Consider the following 22,474-nt stretch of genomic DNA (forward strand, 5'->3'; position numbering starts at 1 on the left):
CCAGCCCACAAAGTTGTGCCGAACATGCCCCTACCTTAGCGATTACTAGGCTTACCTATAACCCTCTATCTTACTAAGTTCCATGTACTTATCTAAAAGTCTCTTAAAAGATCCTATCGAATCCGCCTCCACCACCGTTGCTGGCAGCCCATTCCACACACCCACCACCCTCTGAGTGAAAAACTTACCCCTGACATCTCCTCTGTACCAACTCCCCAGCACCTTAAACCTGTGTCCTCTTGTGGCAACCATTTCAGCCCTGGGAAAAAGCCTCTGACTGTCCACTCGATCAATACCTCTCAACATCTTATACACCTCTCTCAGGTCACCCCTCATCCTTCGTCTCTCCAAGGAGAAAAGACCGAGCTCCCTCAGCCTATCCTCATAAAGCATGCCCCCCAACCCAGGCAACATCCTTGTAAATCTCCTCTGCACCCTTTCTATGGCTTCCACATCCTTCCTGTAATGAGGCGACCAGAACTGAGCACAGTACTCCAAGTGGGGTCTGACCAGGGTCTTATATAGCTGCAACATTATCTCACGACTCCTAAACTCAATTCCTCGATTGATGAAGGCCAGTACACCATACGCCTTCTTAACCACAGCCTCAACCTGCACAGCTGCTTTGAGCGTCCTATGAACTCGGACCCCAAGATCCTTCTGATCTTCCACTCTGCCAAGAGTCCGACCATTAATATTATATTCCGCCACCCTATTTGACCTGCCAAAATGAACCACCTCACACTTACCTGGGTTGAACTCTATCTGCCACTTCTCCGCCCAGTCTTGCATCCTATCAATGTCTCGCTGCAACTTCTGACATCCCTCCACACTATCCACAACACCTCCAACCTTTGTGTCATCAGCAAACTTACCAACCCAACCCTCCACTTCCTCATCCAGGTCATTTATAAAAATCACAAAGAGTAAGGGTCCCAGAACAGATCCCTGGGGCACTCCACTGGTGACCGACCTCCATGCAGAGTATGACCCATCTATAATCACTCTTTGCCTTCTGAGGTCAGATCGTTGTCTGGTTGGGGGGGGGAGGAGGAGGAGGCGGGTCAGATGTATCACTCACGGCCGGGGGGGGGGGGGGGGGGGGGGAGGTCCGATCATTGTCTGGTGGTGGGGGGGAAGTGGGTCAGATGTTTCTCAGGAGGGGAGGGGGGGTGAGGCCAGACCATTCTCTGGGGGGGGGGGGGGGGAGTGAGGCACGTTCGTTGTCGGGGGTGGGGGGGGTGGAAATGAGGCCAGATCGTCATCTGTGGGGGGGCGGGAGGAGTGATGCCAGATCGTTGTCTTGGGGGGGGAGAGAGTGAGGCCAGATCGTTGTCTTGGGGGGGGATGGGGGAGGGAGTGAGGCCGGATCGTTGTCTTGTTGGGGGGGGAGGGAGTGATGCCAGATCATTGTCTTGCGGGGGGGGTGGGGTGGGGGAGGGAGTGAGGACAGATCATTGTCTTGGCGGGGGGGAGGGGGGGAGTGAGGCCGGATCGTTGTCCTGAGGGGGGGGGGGAGGGAGGCGGGTAAGATGTATCTCAGGGAGGGGGGCAGATGGATCTCTGGTGGGGGGACAGATGGATCTCTGGTGGGAGGGGCAGATGGATCTCTGGTGGGGGGGCAGATGGATCTCTGGTGGGGGTGCAGGGGGGCGCAGGGGGGTCCGCTGCCACTCTGTGGGCGATCAGTGGGGGGGAGGGGGGCAGGGGTGGTGATCGGTCTGGGTAGTGGGGGGGTGAATAAGGAGGACACACACTCATCGCTGTCCCCCTTATCCACCACCCCCTGCTACCCAGACCGATCGCCACCCCTGCCCCCCTCCCCCCCACTGATCGCCCGCAGAGTGGCAGCGGACCCCCCTGCGCCCCCCTGCACCCCCACCAGAGATCCATCTGCCCCCCCCTCCACCAGAGATCCATCTACACCCTCCCCCCCACCCCGAGATACACCCTCGCTCTCGCTTGTCACTCCCGGGCCGCTTTCTCTGCTTTCTGCGGCTCGGGAGCGATCTGACACGGGCGCGCTTTTTCCAATTTTTTTCTAACTGCGCACGCGCAGTTCAGAGCTCCGATCGTTCCAACAGTGCTAAGCCCCACCCACAGCGCGAATTGGACTGAAGATGGCTGAGAGCGTATGGGGACGCCTGAAAGTGGATTTCTAAGTCGGATCTGTACTACGCCCAAATACGGCACTTAGAATGAAAATGGTAAAATTGGGCCCAATGTCTCAGGCATCCCCATCACCATTCCTGGCTATGTCCTGTGTCACCGGCAGGACAGACTCATGTGGTGCACAGCCTACCATTACCAACCAGAGAGAGGATCAAACCCGGTTCAATGAAGAGTTCAGCAGGACATGCTGGGAGCAACACCAAGCGTACCAAAAAATGAAGTGTCAACCTGGTGAAGCTACAACACAGGACTACTTGTGTGTCAAACCGCATAGGCAGCAAATAATCGACAGGACTAAGCAATCCCGCATCCAATGGATCAGATCCAAGCTCTGCAGTCCTGCCATATCCAGTTGTGAATGGTAAACACACTGGAGGAGGCGGCTTCACAAATATCCCCATCCTCAATGATGGAGGAGCCCAGCACATCAGAGCAAAAGATCAGATATTCACAACAATTTTCAGCCAGAAGTGCCGAGTGGATGATGCATCTGGACCTCCTCCAGAGGTCCCCAACACCTCAGATGTCGGTCTCCAACAAATTCAATTCACTCCAGACTGAAGGCACTGGATACTGCAAAGGTTATGGACCCTGACAATACTGCAGCAGTAGTGCTGAACACACGTGCTCCAGAACCTGCCGCGCCCCTAGCCAAGCTGTTCCAATACAGCTACAACACTGGCATCTACCCATCAATGTGGAGAATTACTTCACTATCTCACAGCCACTGCAGCATCATTAGAAATCATAGAGGGATGAGAATTTTTAAAATTGGGGTCAAATTGCTCTTTGGTTGGAACGGGAAAAGTGAATAATTAAAATGAGGTTCCTCGGGAAGAAGTGAGTGTTCCCACAGTGTGAGCTTGAAGAGGGACAGAGGAATTCTCCCCAGTGTCCCAGGGCCAAGATTTATTCCACAATCAATATCGCTAAAATTGGTCATTGTCACATTGCTGTTGGTGGGATCTTGCTGTGCACAGATCGGCTGCTGTGTTTCCTACATGACAGCAGTGACTACATTTCGAAGGTACCTGATTGACTGTAAAGCCATTTGGGGTATCCTCAGGTTGTGAAAGGTGCTATATAAACACGGGAGCTGCTTTTTACCTCTGGTTTGCGTAGCTTGGTTATCGTCACCTAGACCATCATCATCTCCGCCGTATGTTCGGATAGGTGAGCGTGCGTATGTGTGTTTCTGGATTAAATTCTCCACACTTTCTCTGTGAAACAGGAGAGTTAGTGTTAACAGACATAACCTGACAGATATCCTGCATCAAATAAATACCAGGTCAACTCCTTCTCAATTTCAATTCATGACCAATGAGATTGTATTAAAGAACAAAGAACAATACAGCACAGGAACAGGCCCTTCGGCCCTCCAAGCCCGCGCCGCTCCCTGGTCCAAACTAGACCATTCTTTTGTATCCCTCCATTCCCACTCTGTTCATGTGGCTATCTAGATAAGTCTTAAACGTCCCCAGTGTGTCCGCCTCCACCACCTTGCCCGGCAGCGCATTCCAGGCCCCCACCACCCTCTGTGTAAAATACGTCCTTCTGATATCCGTGTTAAACCTCCCCCCCTTCACCTTGAACCTATGACCCCTCGTGAACGTCACCACCGACCTTGGAAAAAGCTTCCCACCGTTCACCCTATCTATACCTTTCATAATTTTATACACCTCTATTAGGTCACCCCTCATCCTCCGTCTTTCCAGTGAGAACAACCCCAGTTTACCCAATCTTTCCTCATAACTAAGCCCTTCCATACCAGGCAACATCCTGGTAAACCTCCTCTGCACTCTCTCTAAAGCCTCCACGTCCTTCTGGTAGTGTGGCGACCAGAACTGGGCGCAGTATTCCAAATGCGGCCGAACCAACGTTCTATACAACTGCAACATCAGACCCCAACTTTTATACTCTATGCCCCGTCCTCTAAAGGCAAGCATGCCATATGCCTTATTCACTACCTTCTCCACCTGTGACGTCACCTTCAAGGATCTGTGGACTTGCACACCCAGGTCCCTCTGCGTATCTACGCCCTTTATGGTTCTGCCATTTATCGTATAGCTCCCCCCTACGTTAGTTCTACCAAAATGTATTACTTCGCATTTATCTGGATTGAACTCCATCTGCCATTTCTTTGCCCAAATTTCCAGCCTATCTATATCCTTCTGTAGCCTCTGACAATGTTCCTCACTATCTGCAAGTCCAGCCATTTTCGTGTCATCCGCAAACTTACTGATCACCCCAGTTACAGAGTTATAGAGTCATATAGATTTACAGCATGGAAACAGGCCCTTCGGCCCAACTTGTCCATGCCACCCCTTTTTTTTAAACCCCTAAGCTAATCCCAATTGCCCGCATTTGATCCATATCCCTCTATACCCATCTAACTGTCTAAATGCTTTTTAAAAGACAAAATTGTACCTGCCTCTACTACTACCTCTGGCAGCTTGTTCCAGACACTCACCACCCTCTGTGTGAAAAATTCCCCCTCTGCTCACTTTTGTATCTCTCCCCTCTCACCTTAAACCTATGCCCTCTAGTTTTAAAGTCCCCTACCTTTGGGAAAAGATATTGACTATGTAGCTGATCTATGCCCCTCATTATTTTATAGACCTCTATAAGATCACCCCTCAGCCTCCTACGCTCCAGAGAGAAAAGCCCCAGTCTATTAGAGATGTAGTGAGTTATCCTGCTTTACACTGAGTAGAGAGTTACCAGCAATGTGATTCTGACGGATTGTCTGCTCATTTCTGCTGCTGATTTTTAGTTACTAACTCAACATTCTGATTTCTGGATTTACTGCTTTACATTTCCTCTATCCAAGAAATATTTTACTTTAAATTTTACTTTAAACTCCCAAAGGTAGGGGAGTCTAAAACTCGAGGGCATAGGTTTAAGATGCGAGGGGAGGGATACAAAAGAGTCCAGAGGGGCAACTGTTTCACACAGAGGGTGGTGAGGGTCTGGAACAAGCTGCCAGAGGTAGTAGTAGAGGCGGGTACAATTTTGTCTTTTAAAAAGCATTTAGATAGTTACATGGGTACGATGGGTATAGGGGGATATGGGCCAAACGTGGGACTAGCTTCATGGTAAAAACTGGGCGGCATGGACAAGTTGGGCCGAAGGGCCTGTTTCCATGCTGTAAACTTCTATGACTCTAAATTCCCTCTTTTTGAATTGCCACAGGAGCTGCCTCTTCACAACAAGCTGCCGTTCCTCGATTAGCTTCCTTTACAGATGTGGCAGGTTGATATTGGGGAATCGTCAGTTTAAAGTGAGAGAAAGTCACATCTCACTCTCCAGAATAGATTTTAAAAATCTTATTTATCAGTGAACAGGTTCTGATATCAGTAATGAAAAATTAAAACCTGCCTGCCCACCATCAGTAAAGATTTTATCAATAATAAAATCAATAGATTCAAGTGTTTAAAATCAACATGTTAAAATATAATGTTGCCTATTTTAAATCCTATGGTAATAATTCATGGGATGATAGAACAACCGAGAATAGGAGGCCTTTCAGCCCATCCACCCCATGCTAGCTCTTTGTTTTATCTTTCCCCCTTTGCAAATATTCATCTAATTTCCTCCAGGCCTGAACTCAATCTGTTTTCTCTCCAATAGGTTACCAACTCCCTCCGAAGAGTAACTCTGGTTTTCTCCGGATCCCACTGAAAGTTAACAGTTCAAACCCTTCCCCTTATCATAGAAACGAGAAACAGGAGGAGGCCATTCAGGCCTTCGAGCCTGCTCTGCCACTCATTGTGATCATGGCTGATCATCGAATTCAATATCCTGATCCCCCCCCCCCGCCCCCCCATGTCCCTTCAGTCCCAAGAGCTATATCTAATTTCTTCTTGAAATTTGACAACATTTTGGCCTCAACTACTTTCTGTGGGAGTGAATTCCACACATTCACCACCCTCTGGGTGAAGAAATTTCTCCTCACCTCAATGCTGAAAGGTTTACCCCTTATCCTCAAACTATGACTCCGAGCTCTGGACTCCCTCACCAGCGGGAACATTTTCCACATTTAAACCTCTCTCCCTGCAACAGGCAGTGGGGCCCGATCCTCACAAACTGAAACATTGCCACCACCGCTGCATTGAGAATAAGAATCAGAATGCAGTTACCAAAGACAGAAGTGAGCGTTTAAAACTTGTTCAGACAGACACAGGAAACATGAAAGAGACACAAACATCGACAAATATCAAACAGTGAGCCCCGGACAAGGAATTGGATTATCTGAGCCAATCTGAGGATGATTTCTTTGACACGTTCAACGTGCTTGCTTTAAACACAGATCCATCGCAGGTAATCCCGTTTCCACCAGAATTATTCCTTATTCACACCCAATTTATCGGGAGTTATTTGGGTATTGGAGGAGGTCCAATCAGTGAGTGTCTCAGGGAAATGGGGTGTAAAGATTTTGAGAAGGGGGTGAGTCTGCAGCGCAGATACACCACTGGAAGAACACCGTCTTCAGTGTTCATCGCGGGTGGGGGTTTAGTGGGATTGAGTGATCGCATTATGTGACTGAGGGAGACATTCCGTATATCTGCCCTGTGTTTACAATCACTCACAAATCACAAACTCAAATTGTGTTAAAAACATTCATTGTGTCAGCCCACGGATCAGTTCGGCCAACCATTAATTATTTATATCCTGCTGAAAACAGAAACTTGGAAATCTTGATTGCTGAATTTACCAGCGGGACGGTTGTTCATTCCAACGGGTCAAAGTTAGTCACTGAAACTTCAGATATTAACTGCATTTTTAAACATTATTTTTCCCCAGACAAGGTCTATCTCGGGGTCCTGTTAACGATCTGTCTTTGTACCGGTCAGGAAAGCCATTGGGAGCGGGAGTGAGCGGCTCAGTCTGGGCAAAGTGCTGTCAAATTATAATTTAAATGTATTTTATCATCAGTGGTTGGAGCTGATGGGCTCTCAGAGTCGCAGCTTTCAATCAGTAACAGGACAGATTGGATTATTGGGCTGTTTGTCCCAGTAACTGCCTGTAAACTAATCACATCTCTCTGAGGACACATCCATCAAACCCAATCGGCTCCCTGAACAGTCTTCAGACAAATGAGACTTTTAAACACTAGACATCGGTTACAGTTACAGCGCCTCTGTTAACCAGCACTTTCCCGGTCCATTTCTAAAGATCTAGTTTAGCTGGAGTTGGAAAGACAGGTGAGTGCAAATTCCAGGCCTCTGGCCCTGCCCATAGTGCTGGAGCACAGCGCTGGGGGGGGGGGTCCATCTCACCTGCTCTCCTTTCAACTTCAGGTTCATTTGGTACAGAACACACAGGCTGGAATGGGTGAGATGGGATTGGGTGAGATGGGATTGGGTGAGATGGGATTGGGTGCGATGGGATTGGGTGCCATGGGATTGGGTGAGATGGGATTGGGTGCGTTGGGATTGGGTGAGATGGGATTGGGTGAGATGGGATTGGGTGCGATGGGATTGGGTGCGATGGGATTGGGTGCGATGGGATTGGGTGCGATGGGTTTGGGTGCGATGGGATTGGGTGCGATGGGATTGGGTGCGATGGGATTGGGTGCGTTGGGATTGGGTGCGATGGGATTGGGTGCGATGGGATTGGGTGAGATGTGATTGGGTGCGTTGGGATTGGGTGGGATGGGATTGGGTGCGATGGGATTGGGTGGGATGGGATTGGGTGTGATGTGATTGGGTGTGATGTGATTGGATGCGATGGGATTGGGTGCGATGGGATTGGGTGAGATGGGATTGGGTGTGATGTGATTGGGTGCGATGGGATTGGGTGCGATGGGATTGGGTGCGATGGGTTCAGTGCGATGGGATTGGGTGCGATGGGATTGGGTGCCATGGGATTGGGTGCCATGGGATTGGGTGCGATGGGTTCAGTGCGATGGGATTGGGTGCGATGGGATTGGGTGAGATGGGATTGGGTGTGATGTGATTGGGTGCGATGGGATTGGGTGGGATGGGATTGGGTGCGATGGGATTGGGTGCGATGGGATTGGGTGGGATGGGATTGGGTGCGATGGGATTGGGTGCGATGGGATTGGGTGTGATGTGATTGGGTGCGATGTGATTGGGTGCGATGGGATTGGGTGCGATGGGATTGGGTGCGATGGGATTGGGTGCGATGGGATCGGGTGCGATGGGATCGGGTGCGTTGGGATCGGGTGAGATGGGATTGGGTGCGATGGGATTTGGTGAGATGGGATTGGGTGAGATGGGATTGGGTGCGTTGGGATTGGGTGCAATGGGATTGGGTGCGATGTGATTGGGTGCGATGTGATTGGGTGCGATGTGATTGGGTGCGATGTGATTGGGTGCGATGGTATTGGGTGAGATGGGATTGGGTGCGATGGGATTGGGTGCGATGGTATTGGGTGCGATGGGATTGGGTGCGATGGGATTGGGTGCGATGGGATTGGGTGCGATGGGATTGGGTGCGATGGGATTGGGTGCGATGGGATTGGGTGAGATGGGATTGGGTGAGATGGGATTGGGTGAGATGGGATTGGGTGAGATGGGATTGGGTGCGATGGGATTGGGTGCGATGGGATTGGGTGCGATGGGATTGGGTGCGATGGGATTGGGTGCGATGGGATTGGGTGAGATGGGATTGGGTGAGATGGGATTGGGTGAGATGGGATTGGGTGAGATGGGATTGGGTGCGATGGGATTGGGTGCGATGGGATTGGGTGCGATGGGATTGGGTGCGATGGGATTGGGTGCGATGGGTTCCCATGGAAGAGAGGGGAGGGAGGTGGAGAGTCCAGACCCAGTAATATGTTTGTCCAGGAGACGGGGAATCACAGGGACTGTGTTCACACATCTCAGCTGATGTGACAGGTCCACAGAGTATACACAGAGTCTGTCAAAGTGGAAAATACAGGAACCAATGTGGATACTGTCTGAGACTCATGTATACAGATTGTGTGTACATGGACTATAACAGAATCTGTTGGGCAGCATGTACATGGATTGTTTGTATCCAGATTGTGTGTACACGGATTGTGTGTACACGGATTGTTTGTATCCGGATTGTGTGTACACGGATTGTGTGTACACGGATTGTGTGTACACGGATTGTGTGTACACGGATTGTGTGTGCACGGATTGTGTGTGCACGGATTGTGTGTGCACGGCTTGTGTGTGCACGGATTGTGTGTACACGGATTGTGTGTACATGGATTGTGTGTACACGGATTGTGTGTACACGGATTGTGTGTACACGGATTGTGTGTACACGGATTGTAACAGACAAAGCTCTCCATTAATTCAGGTTTCACAATGACTTTGTACACACATTTCCTATTTTAACCCAGCGCAGCCACCCAGATTTTACAGCCCTCTCTCTCTGTCTGTCTCTCTTTCTCATTATGTCTGTCTCTCTGTCTGTCTGTCTGTCTGTCTATCTCTCTCCCTCTGTCTGTCTCTCTCTTTCATTCTGTCTCTCTCTCGTCTTACTTCTCTCTATCTCTATCCCTTTCTCTGTCAGTCTCTCCTTTTCTCTCTCTCTCTCTGTCTCCCTCTCTGTCCACCCCCAGTCCATTCCCAGATTATTAGTGAAACGCTCAGTCTAATTCCCTGAATCGAAACATCTCCCGCTTCCAGGATGCGGATAAAATCTCAGGATGGGAAATTCTCCGGATGCTGTCAGTCCTGTGGAAGATTTCCATCATTTCATTTTCTGATTTTGCAGTTAGAACATTCAAACTCAGGGTTAGAACAGAAACAAGAGAGAAATACAGAATGAGATGAAGAAAAGTGTCTCTGACTGGGAATTGAAGAAATGAGCCTTACTCCTGAAAACAGTACCTCTCCATGTCAGTCAATCGGGAAGAGTCCCGGAATCCTTTAGCGAAAGGATTGCTGTCAATTTTTAATTTGGTAATCTGGAGAGAGATAATACTGATTACAGATAACCCGCACTCCGAAAAACCAATCATTTCAACAGGAATTTCAATTCACAACCAAACTCTATAGTCTAATAATCTCATCAAGACAGATTGTCAATCTGAATCAAGATTCTTTATAAAACAAAACTTAAGATATTAGTCTCAGTAAAAATCAAATTGTCATTAAAATATCCCACTGGTTCATTTTAAACCGCCCCCATCCCCCGGGCTTTAACCTGCCCAGGACTTGGGTTAAACCCACTCCATGCGGGTACAGTCTGCCCACTGCTCAAAGGATCAGTAGCTCTGAGCCACCTCCCAGCCTTAACAACAACACCCCTTGCCCAGCATGAGCCAGGATGCTGATTCTGTTACCCTGCGCCCCTCACCATCACCCTCTGGCCCCAGCACACTGCAGATATCTTCCCCAAACCCAACTGGGGGAATAGGACTGGAAGAAGAGGCCCTTCAGCCCATCCTGCCTGTGCCGGCCACCAAGCACCCATCGTAGTCCCATTTCCAGCACTTAGTCTGTAACTTTGTACGCTTTGGCATTTAAGTTCTCATCTAAATGTTTCTGAAACATTGTGAGGGTTCGTGTCTCTACCACCCTTTCAGGCAGCGAGTTCCAGATTCCCATCACCCTCTGGGGGAAAACATTTTTCCACAAATCCCCTCGAAATCTCCTGCCCCAACCTTAAATCTATACCTCCTGATTACTGGCCACTGGATGCAGGCTTCCAGTCACAAAATCAACCTACAACCATCACCCTCTGCCCCCGGTCTCTCAGGCAATATTGGATCCAATTTTCCAAATTGCCCTGGATCTCATGGGCTTTTTCATCAGCCTTCCGTGTGGGATCTTGTCAAAAGCCTCACTGAGTCTTTGTAAACTACATCAACTGCACTGCCCTCATCTACACTCCTAGTCACCTCCTCCACAAATTCAACTGAATGGTGCTTGGGTGTCCCAGGGTCTGTGGGGTGGGGGCTGGGGTCACTGGAGGTCTGGCTGTCCCCTGGATGCTGTGAAACTCCAAATTATCTCTGGTGAAAGTAACCAAGACATTCCATAGAATTGCTATAGTACAGGAGGCCATTCAGCCCATTGAGTCAGCACTGCCTCTCCAAAAGAGCATCTAACCCAGGCCCATCCCATGATGGCCAATCCACCTAACCGACACATCTTTCAGACTGTAGGAGGAAACTGGAGGACTTGGAGGAAACCCACGCAGACACGGGGAGAACGTACAAACTCCACAGTCTGGGATTGAACCTGGCTCCCTGGTGCTGTGAGGCAGCAGTGGTAACCACTGTGCCACCATGCCCAGGGTTAACATCAATCTGCCATCAATATCTTTGTGAAAATGTCTGTCAAACCCTTAATAATGATCTGGGATAACCTGGTGTTGTTAAACTTCTTACTGTGTAAACCCTTAATACCCATTGTCACCAAATTCTATATAAACTGGCGCCATGAGAGGAAGGAGCCAGCAGACTGAGAATCTTTATAACTAGTTAATGGGATTGATATTTAGACAAGTTGTGAACCTTCAGTGATTAATTCAGCCAGGTTCCTCTGATAGGCTGCACTCGGTTAGGGAATCAAATCCTGACTTTTTTTGCAGATTTTGAAACTCGTGCTGGTGAAATAAATGAGCAGGAACTCACCAGCTGGTTCTGATACGCTGTGACTGCAGTAAACACAGTCTCTGGGAAGATGAAAGTTCGGAATTCCTCGGATTTCAGGTTGACCAGAGAGGCAGTGTGATCTTTCTTTTTAATGATGTGGACTCGAGGCTGGTATTTATGCATGGAATTCAGAATAATCTGTGGAATTAATTTATCACAGTTACAGCGAGGCAGAATCAGATCTCCAGAATCCAGATTGTGAACTTATTTGAATTAAACAGAAATGGAGCAAATCAGCAGCGAGCCAATGAATCCCAATCTTCACAAACTCAGCAATTATCCATCATGCGGAACTTCCATCGGGAACAGAATGGGATCAGGAATCACAAACACCAAACCTCCTGGAAAAATCCCATATCCCGGGCTCCAGAAACAGAAACCTATTTTTACAAACATCATGAAATAATGGACTGCTCAAATCAAATTCCAAATGCAGTGAACACCTGACGACAAAGCTGATTCCAGAATATTCCGCTGCAATTCAGTTTCACTCCATCCATTTGATGAAATTCATTCATTTGCATCTTAAACAGAACAACTTTCATAATGATCTGTCTATAACACACCTGTACCTCACACACACACACAGTAACCTGTCTATAACACACCTGTACCTCACACACACAGTAACCTGTCTATAACTCACCTGTACCACACACACACACAGTAACCTGTCTATAACACACCTGTACCTCACACACACAGTAACCTGTCTATAACACACCTGTACATCACACACACACACAGTAACCTGTCTATAACACACCTGTATCTCACACACACACACACAGTAACCTGTCTATAACACACCTGTACCTCACACACACACAGTAGCCTGCCTATAACACACCTGTATCTCACACACACAGTAACCTGTCTATAACACACCTGTACCTCACACACACAGTAACCTGTCTATAACACACCTGTACCTCACACACACAGTAACCTGTTTATAACACACCTGTACCTCACACACACACAGTAACCTGTCTATAACACACCTGTACCTCACACACACACACAGTAACCTGTCTATAACACACCTGTACCTCACACACACACACAGTAACCTGTCTATAACACACCTGTACCTCACACACACACACAGTAACCTGTCTATAACACACCTGTACCTCACACACACAGTAACCTGTCTATAACACACCTGTACCTCACACACACACAGTAACCTGTCTATAACACACCTGTACCTCACACACACACAGTAACCTGTCTATAACACACCTGTACCTCACACACACAGTAACCTGTCTATAACACACCTGTACCTCACACACACACAGTAACCTGTCTATAACACACCTGTACCTCACACACACAGTAGCCTGCCTATAACACACCTGTACCTCACACACACAGTAACCTGTCTATAACACACCTGTACCTCACACACACAGTAACCTGTCTATAACACACCTGTACCTCACACACAGAGTAACCTGTCTATAACACACCTGTACCTCACACACACACAGTAACCTGTCTATAACACACCTGTACCTCACACACACAGTAACCTGTCTATAACACACCTGTACCTCACACACACAGTAACCTGTCTATAACACACCTGTACCTCACACACACACAGTAACCTGTCTATAACACACCTGTACCTCACACACACACACACAGTAACCTGTCTATAACACACCTGTACCTCACACACACACAGTAACCTGTCTATAACACACCTGTACCTCACACACACACAGTAGCCTGCCTATAACACACCTGTATCTCACACACACACACACAGTAACCTGTCTATAACACACCTGTACCTCACACACACACAGTAGCCTGCCTATAACACGCCTGTATCTCACACACACACACACAGTAACCTGTCTATAGCACACCTGTACCTCACACACACAGTAACCTGTCTATAACACACCTGCACCTCACACACAGAGTAACCTGTCTATAACACACCTGTACCTCACACACACAGTAACCTGTCTATAACACACCTGTACCTCACACACACACAGTAGCCTGTCTATAACACACCTGTATCTCACACACACACACACAGTAACCTGTCTATAACACACCTGTACCTCACACACACACAGTAGCCTGCCTATAACACGCCTGTATCTCACACACACACACACAGTAACCTGTCTATAGCACACCTGTACCTCACACACACAGTAACCTGTCTATAACACACCTGTACCTCACACACACACAGTAGCCTGCCTATAACACACCTGTATCTCACACACACACACAGTAACCTGTCTATAACACACCTGTACCTCACACACACACAGTAACCTGTCTATAACACACCTGTATCTCACACACACACACACAGTAACCTGTCTATAACACACCTGTACCTCACACACACACAGTAGCCTGCCTATAACACGCCTGTATCTCACACACACACACACAGTAACCTGTCTATAGCACACCTGTACCTCACACACACAGTAACCTGTCTATAACACACCTGTACCTCACACACACACAGTAGCCTGCCTATAACACACCTGTATCTCACACACACACACAGTAACCTGTCTATAACACACCTGTACCTCACACACACACACACAGTAACCTGTCTATAACACACCTGTATCTCACACACACACACACAGTAACCTGTCTATAGCACACCTGTACCTCACACACACAGTAACCTGTCTATAACACACCTGTACCTCACACACACACAGTAGCCTGCCTATAACACACCTGTATCTCACACACACAGTAACCTGTCTATAACACACCTGTACCTCACACACAGAGTAACCTGTCTATAACACACCTGTACCTCACACACAGTAACCTGTCTATAACACACCTGTACCTCACACACACAGTAACCTGTCTACAACACACCTGTACCTCACACACACAGTAACCTGTCTATAACACACCTGTACCTCACACACACACAGTAACCTGTCTATAACACACCTGTACCTCACACACACAGTAACCTGTCTATAACACACCTGTACCTCACACACACACAGTAACCTGTCTATAACACACCTGTACCTCACACACACACAGTAACCTGTCTATAACACACCTGTACCTCACACACACAGTAACCTGTCTATAACACACCTGTACCTCACACACACACAGTAACCTGTCTATAACACACCTGTACCTCACACACACAGTAACCTGTCTATAACACACCTGTACCTCACACACACACAGTAACCTGTCTCTAACACACCTGTACCTCACACACACAGTAACCTGTCTATAACACACCTGTACCTCACACACACAGTAACCTGTCTATAACACACCTGTACCTCACACACACAGTAACCTGTCTATAACACACCTGTACCTCACACACACACAGTAACCTGTCTATAATACACCTGTACCTCACACACACAGTAACCTGTCTATAACACACCTGTACCTCACACACACACAGTAACCTGTCTATAACACACCTGTACCTCACACACACACAGTAACCTGTCTATAACACACCTGTACCTCACACACACACAGTAACCTGTCTATAACACACCTGTACCTCACACACACACAGTAACCTGTCTATAACACACCTGTACCTCACACACACACAGTAACCTGTCTATAACACACCTGTACCTCACACACACACACACAGTAACCTGTCTATAACACACCTGTACCTCACTCACACAGTAACCTGTCTATAACACACCTGTACCTCACACACACACAGTAACCTGTCTATAACACACCTGTACCTCACACACACAGTAACCTGTCTATAACACACCTGTACCTCACACACACACACACAGTAACCTGTCTATAACACACCTGTACCTCACTCACACAGTAACCTGTCTATAACACACCTGTACCTCACACACACACAGTAACCTGTCTATAACACACCTGTACCTCACACGCACAGTAACCTGTCTATAACACACCTGTACCTCACACACACAGTAACCTGTCTATAACACACCTGTACCTCACACACACACACACAGTAACCTGTCTATAACACACCTGTACCTCACACACACAGTAACCTGTCTATAACACACCTGTACCTCACACACACAGTGACCTGTCTATAACACACTTGTACCTCACACACACACAGTAACCTGTCTATAACACACCTGTACCTCACACACACACACACAGTAACCTGTCTATAACACACCTGTACCTCACACACACAGTAACCTGTCTATAACACACCTGTACCTCACACACACACACACAGTAACCTGTCTATAACACACCTGTACCTCACACACACAGTAACCTGTCTATAACACACCTGTACCTCACACACACACAGTAACCTGTCTATAACACACCTGTACCTCACACACACAGTGACCTGTCTATAACACACTTGTACCTCACACATACACATGGTAACCTGTCTATAACACACCTGTACCTCACACACACACACACAGTAACCTGTCTATAACACACCTGTACCTCACACACACAGTAACCTGTCTATAACACACCTGTACCTCACACACACACACACAGTAACCTGTCTATAACACACCTGTACCTCACACACACAGTAACCTGTCTATAACACACCTGTACCTCACACACACAGTAACCTGTCTATAACACACCTGTACCTCACACACACACAGTAACCTGTCTATAACACACCTGTACCTCACACACACACAGTAACCTGTCTATAACACACCTGTACCTCACACACACACAGTAACCTGTCTATAACACACCTGTACCTCACACACACACAGTAACCTGTCTATAACACACCTGTACCTCACACACACACAGTTACCTGTCTATAACACACCTGTACCTCACACACACACAGTAACCTGTCTATAACACACCTGTACCTCACACACACACAGTAACCTGTCTATAACACACCTGTACCTCACACACACACAGTAACCTGTCTATAACACACCTGTACCTCACACACACAGTAACCTGTCTATAACACACCTGCACCCTCACACACACAGTAACCTGTCTATAACACACCTGTACCTCACACACACACACAGTAACCTGTCTATAACACACCTGTACCTCACACACACACAGTAACCTGTCTATAACACACCTGTACCTCACACACACAGTAACCTGTCTATAACACACCTGTACCTCACACACACACAGTAACCTGTCTATAACACACCTGCACCCTCACACACACAGTAACCTGTCTATAACACACCTGTACCTCACACACACAGTAACCTGTCTATAACACACCTGTACCTCACACACACAGTAACCTGTCTATAACACACCTGTACCTCACACACACACAGTAACCTGTTGATAACACACCTGTACCTCACACACACATTACCCTGTCTATAACACACCTGTACCTCACACACAGACAGTAACCTGTCTATAACACATCTGTATCCCTCACATACATACACACACACACACACACACACACAGTAACTTGTCTATAACACACCTGTATCTCACACACATGCACAGTAACCGGTCGATAATACACCTGTACCCACACACACACAGTAGCCTGTCTATAACACAACTCTAGTTCACACACACACAGTTACCTGTCTATAACACACCTGCATCTCACACACACAGAGTGACCTGTCTATAACACACCTGTACCTCACACACACTCACACAGTTACCTGTCTATAACAGACCTGTGGGGTTTACACAGATGATCTCTATCGTATACCAGTGGGATTTACACAATCTCTATCATATACACAGTAGCACAGTGGTTAGCACTGCTGCTTCACAGTTCCAGGGACCTGGGTTCGATTCCCGGCTTGGGTCACTGTCTGTGTGGAGTTTGCACATTCTCCCCGTGTCTGCGTGGGTTTCCTCCGGGTGCTCCGGTTTCCTCCCACAGTCCAAAGATGTGCGGGTTAGGTTGATTGGCCATGCTAAAATTGCCCTTAGTGTCCTGAGATGCGTAGATTAGAGGGATTAGTGGGTAAATATGTAGGGATATGGGGGTAGGGCCTGGGCGGGATTGTAGTCGGTGCAGACTCGATGGGCCGAATGGCCTCTTTCTGCGCTGTAGGGTTTCTATGATTTCTATGATATACCAGTGGGATTTACACAATCTCTATCAGTATTCCAGTGAGATTTACACAGACAGTCTCTATCGTATTCCAGTGGGATTTATAAGAACATAACAACATAAGAAATAGGAGCAGGAGTAGGCCATCTAGCCCCTCAAGCCTGCCCCGCCATTCAATAAGATCATGGCTGATCTGATAGTGGTTTAGTTCCACTTACCCGCCCGCTCCCCATGTCCCTTAATTCCCTTATTGATCAGAAATCTATCTACCTGTGACTTAAACATATTTAACGGGGTAGCCTCCACTGCTTCAATGGGCAGAGAATTCCAGAGATTCACTACCCTCTGAGAGAAGTTCCTCCTCAACTCTGACCTAAACTGACTCCCCCTTATTTTGAGGCTGTGTCCTCTAGTTCTTGTTTCCTTTCTAAGTGGAAAGAATCTCTCTGCCTCTACCCTGCCTAGCCCCTTCATTATCTTATATGTCTCTAAAAGATCTCCCCTCAGCCTTCTAAACTCCAACGAGTACAGGCCCAATCTTCTCAATCTCTCCTCATAAGCTAACCCCCTCATCTCCGGTATCAACCTGGTGAACTTTCTCTGTACTCCCTCCAAGGCCAATACGTCCTTCCACAAATAAGGGGACCAAAATTGCACACAGTACTCTCGTTGCAGCCTCACCAGTACCTTATGCAATTGCAGCAAGACCTCCCTGCTTTTATACTCCATCCCCTTCGCGATAAAGGCCAACATTCCATTTGCCTTCTTGATCACCTGCTGCACCTGCAGACTGAGATTTTGCGATTCATGCACAAGGATCCCCAGGTCCCTCTGCACAGTAGCATGTTGTAATTTTCCACCATTTAAATAATAGTCCATTTTACTATTATTCCTTCCAAAGTGGATAACCTCACACTTGTCAACATTATACTCCATCTGCCAGATCCTCACCCATTCACTTAGCCTATCCAAATCTCTCTGCAGACTTTCCGCATCCTCCACGCAATTCGCTTTCCCACTCACCTTTGTATCATCCGCAAACTTTGTTACCCTACACTCGGTCCCCTCCTCCAGATCGTCTATGTATATGATTTACACAATCTCTTTCTTATTCCAGTGGGATTTACACAGACAGACAGTCTGTATCATATTCCAGTGGGATTTACACAGACAGACAGTCTGTATCATATTCCAGTGAGATTTACACAGACAGTCTGTATCATATTCCAGTGAGATTTAGACAGTCTCTATCATTTTCCCATCAGATTTCCAGACAATCAGTCTGATTTTCCAGTCAAATTTACACTGTTTATTAGCAGAGTTTGTTTGAAAGAGCCTATTATAAAAATGTTGCCATTTGCACACTCTGGGCCCAGATCCGGCATAAAAATCAGTCCCACACTCACATGACCGTGTTGATCCAGTTCATTGTTGGTGAGTTTGACTTTTTCAAATGAAACCATTTGTTTGAGAAGCTGTTCCCCTGTGAATGGACAGTCTGGGTGAACATATAATCTGTAAGGAGAGAGGAGCAGTGTTACACAAAGTGCACTCAGATTTGGAAGATTAAAGGGGAGATTTGATTGCAGATAAATATAAACAGAAACACTTTCCACTGGTGGGCAGTCCGGAACTAAATTCTGAAGTGAAATTAGGAAACATTTCTACACACAGGGTGGTCGGAATGTGGAATTCCCTTCTCCAAATGGCAATTGATGCTAAACTGATTTAAATCTGAGATTGACAGACTGTTATTCACCTGGTATGAAGAGCTTTGGGCTAAAAACGGGTAAATTCAGTTAGGTCACATATTAGTCATGATCGCATTGAATGGTGTAACAGGCTCGAGGAGGGGCTGAGTGGCCTCCCCCTGTATTGCATGATGTAGAGGTGCCGGCATTGGACTGGGGTGGGCACTGTAAGAAGTCTCACAACACCAGGTTAAAGTCCAACAGGTTTATTTGGTATCACGAGCTTACAGGCTCGAGGGGGCTGAATGGCCTCCTCCTGTTGCTCTGAGATAGTGTACCTGCAGACATGCTGAACTGTAGCGCTGAGTGTGTTTGAACCCATTCCCAGACACAGCTCTCTGTAGATTCATTAAAAACTGAAACTAAGATTAGTTGTGATGTAAGATTTGATAAGGTCCAATCCAGTGTGTCCCAGGGGGGAGAGTCTGCCCAGTGTCTGGGGGTGTGGGGGGGGGGGCGGATTCCCCAGTGTCCCAGGGGGGAGAGTCTGCCCAGTGTCCGGGGGTGTGGGGGTGGGGGGGGCGGATTCCCCAGTGTCCCAGGGGGGAGAGTCTGCCCAGTATCCGGGGGTGTGTGGGGGGAGGCGGATTCCCCAGTGTCCCAGGGGGGAGAGTCTGCCCAGTGTCTGGGGGAGGTGGGGAGGGGGGGGTGCGGGGGGAATTCCCCAGTGTCCGGGGAGGAAGATTCTCCCCAGTGTCCCAGGGGGGAGAGTCTGCCCAGTGTCTGGGGGTGTGGGGGGGGGGGGGCGGGGGGGCGGATTCCCCAGTGTCCCAGGGGGGAGAGTCTGCCCAGTGTCCAGGTGGGGGGTGGCGGGGGGGGGGGGGGGGGGTTTCTCTGGGTGACTTCTTGAGATTTTGTTTAGTGAAGAAATTAAACACAGATGGAGTCAGTGGCTGAGTGAGGGGAAAATTTACGGAGAAACTGTAACCTCTGGGTTGTTGTGAGTGCAATACAGAATCCTCGAGTGTTTTTATTCTGTGTGAGTGTCTGCACGGTGTGAGATACTGGCCCAGTCTCACACAGTCTCTGTACAGACTCACACAGTCTCTGTACAGACTCACACAGTCTCTGTACTGGGCACACAGTCTCTGTACAGGGCACACAGTCTCTGTACAGACTCACACAGTCTCTGTACAGGGCACACAGTCTCTGTACAGTCTCACACAGTCTCTGTACAGGGCACACAGTCTCTGTACAGACTCACACAGTCTCTGTACTGGGCACACAGTCTCTGTACAGTCTCACACAGTCTCTGTACAGGGCACACAGTCTCTGTACAGACTCACACAGTCTCTGTACTGGGCACACAGTCTCTGTACAGGGCACACAGTCTCTGTACAGACTCACACAGTCTCTGTACTGGGCACACAGTCTCTGTACTGGGCACACAGTCTCTGTACAGGCTCACACAGTCTCTGTACAGGCTCACACAGTCTCTGTACAGGGCACACAGTCTCTGTACAGGGCACACAGTCTCTGTACAGGCACACACAGTCTCTGTACAGACTCACACAGTCTCTGTACAGACTCACACAGCCTCTGTACAGGGCACACAGTCTCTGTACAGGGCACACAGTCTCTGTACAGGGCATACAGTCTCTGTACAGGCTCACACAGTCTCTGTACAGGCTCACACAGTCTCTGTACAGGGCACACAGTCTCTGTACAGGGCACACAGTCTCTGTACAGGGCACACAGTCTCTGTACAGGCACACACAGTCTCTGTACAGGGCACACACAGTCTCTGTACAGGCTCACACAGTCTCTGTACAGGGCACACAGTCTCTGTACAGGCTCACACAGTCTCTGTACAGGCTCACACAGTCTCTGTACAGGGCACACAGTCTCTGTACAGGCACACACAGTCTCTGTACAGGCTCACACGGTCTCTGTACAGGGCACACAGTCTCTGTACAGACTCACACAGTCTCTGTACAGACTCACACAGTCTCTGTACAGGGCACACACAGTCTCTGTACAGGGCACACAGTCTCTGTACAGGGCAGACAGTCTCTGTACAGACTCACACAGTCTCTGTACAGGCTCACACAGTCTCTGTACAGGCTCACACAGTCTCTGTACAGGGCACACAGTCTCTGTACAGGCACACACAGTCTCTGTACAGGCTCACACAGTCTCTGTACAGGGCACACAGTCTCTGTACAGACTCACACAGTCTCTGTACAGACTCACACAGTCTCTGTACAGGGCACACACAGTCTCTGTACAGGGCACACAGTCTCTGTACAGGGCAGACAATCTCTGTACAGACTCACACAGTCTCTGTACAGGCTCACACAGTCTCTGTACAGACTCACACAACCTCTGTACAGGCTCACACAGTCTCTGTACAGGGCACACAGTCTCTGTACAGGGCACACACAGTCTCTGTACAGACTCACACAGTCTCTGTTCAGACTCACACAGCCTCTGTAAAGGCTCACACAGTCTCTGTACAGGCACACACAGTCTCTGTACAGACTCACACAGTCTCTGTACAGACTCACACAGCCTCTGTACAGGGCACACAGTCTCTGTATAGGGCACACAGTCTCTGTACAGGGCACACAGTCTCTGTACAGACTCACACAGTCTCTGTACAGGCTCACACAGTCTCTGTACAGACTCACACAGTCTCTGTACAGGCTCACACAGTCTCTGTACAGGCTCACACAGTCTCTGTACAGGCACACACAGTCTCTGTACAGACTCACACAGTCTCTGTACAGGCTCACACAGTCTCTGTACAGGGCACACAGTCTCTGTACAGGGCACACAGTCTCTGTACAGGCTCACACAGTCTCTGTACAGGGCACACAGTCTCTGTACAGGGCACACAGTCTCTGTACAGGGCACACAGTC

General features: G+C 48.3%; 1 protein-coding gene across 3 annotated transcripts in view; it reads right to left on the reverse strand.

The window, feature by feature from the left end:
* Positions 1-22,474, reverse strand: part of tbx20 (T-box transcription factor 20) — a 38,421-nt gene that overhangs the window by 13,218 nt on the left and 2,729 nt on the right. The window contains exons 4-8 of one of the 3 annotated variants that reach the window (XM_078217172.1): positions 19,268-19,376; positions 11,756-11,914; positions 10,005-10,081; positions 7,452-7,454; positions 3,280-3,392 (exon numbers count right to left, since the gene is read on the reverse strand). In XM_078217172.1, the coding sequence (XP_078073298.1) occupies positions 3,280-3,392; positions 7,452-7,454; positions 10,005-10,081; positions 11,756-11,914; positions 19,268-19,376 (461 nt within the window). Of the gene's footprint in view, positions 1-3,279; positions 3,393-7,451; positions 7,455-9,989; positions 10,082-11,755; positions 11,915-19,267; positions 19,377-22,474 lie in introns of all 3 variants that reach the window. The other 2 variants (XM_078217170.1, XM_078217169.1) reach the window with 2 other exon arrangements.

Source organism: Mustelus asterias, chromosome 7 (assembly GCF_964213995.1).
Source record: "Mustelus asterias chromosome 7, sMusAst1.hap1.1, whole genome shotgun sequence".
In the NCBI taxonomy this organism is placed as follows: Eukaryota; Metazoa; Chordata; class Chondrichthyes; order Carcharhiniformes; family Triakidae; genus Mustelus; species Mustelus asterias.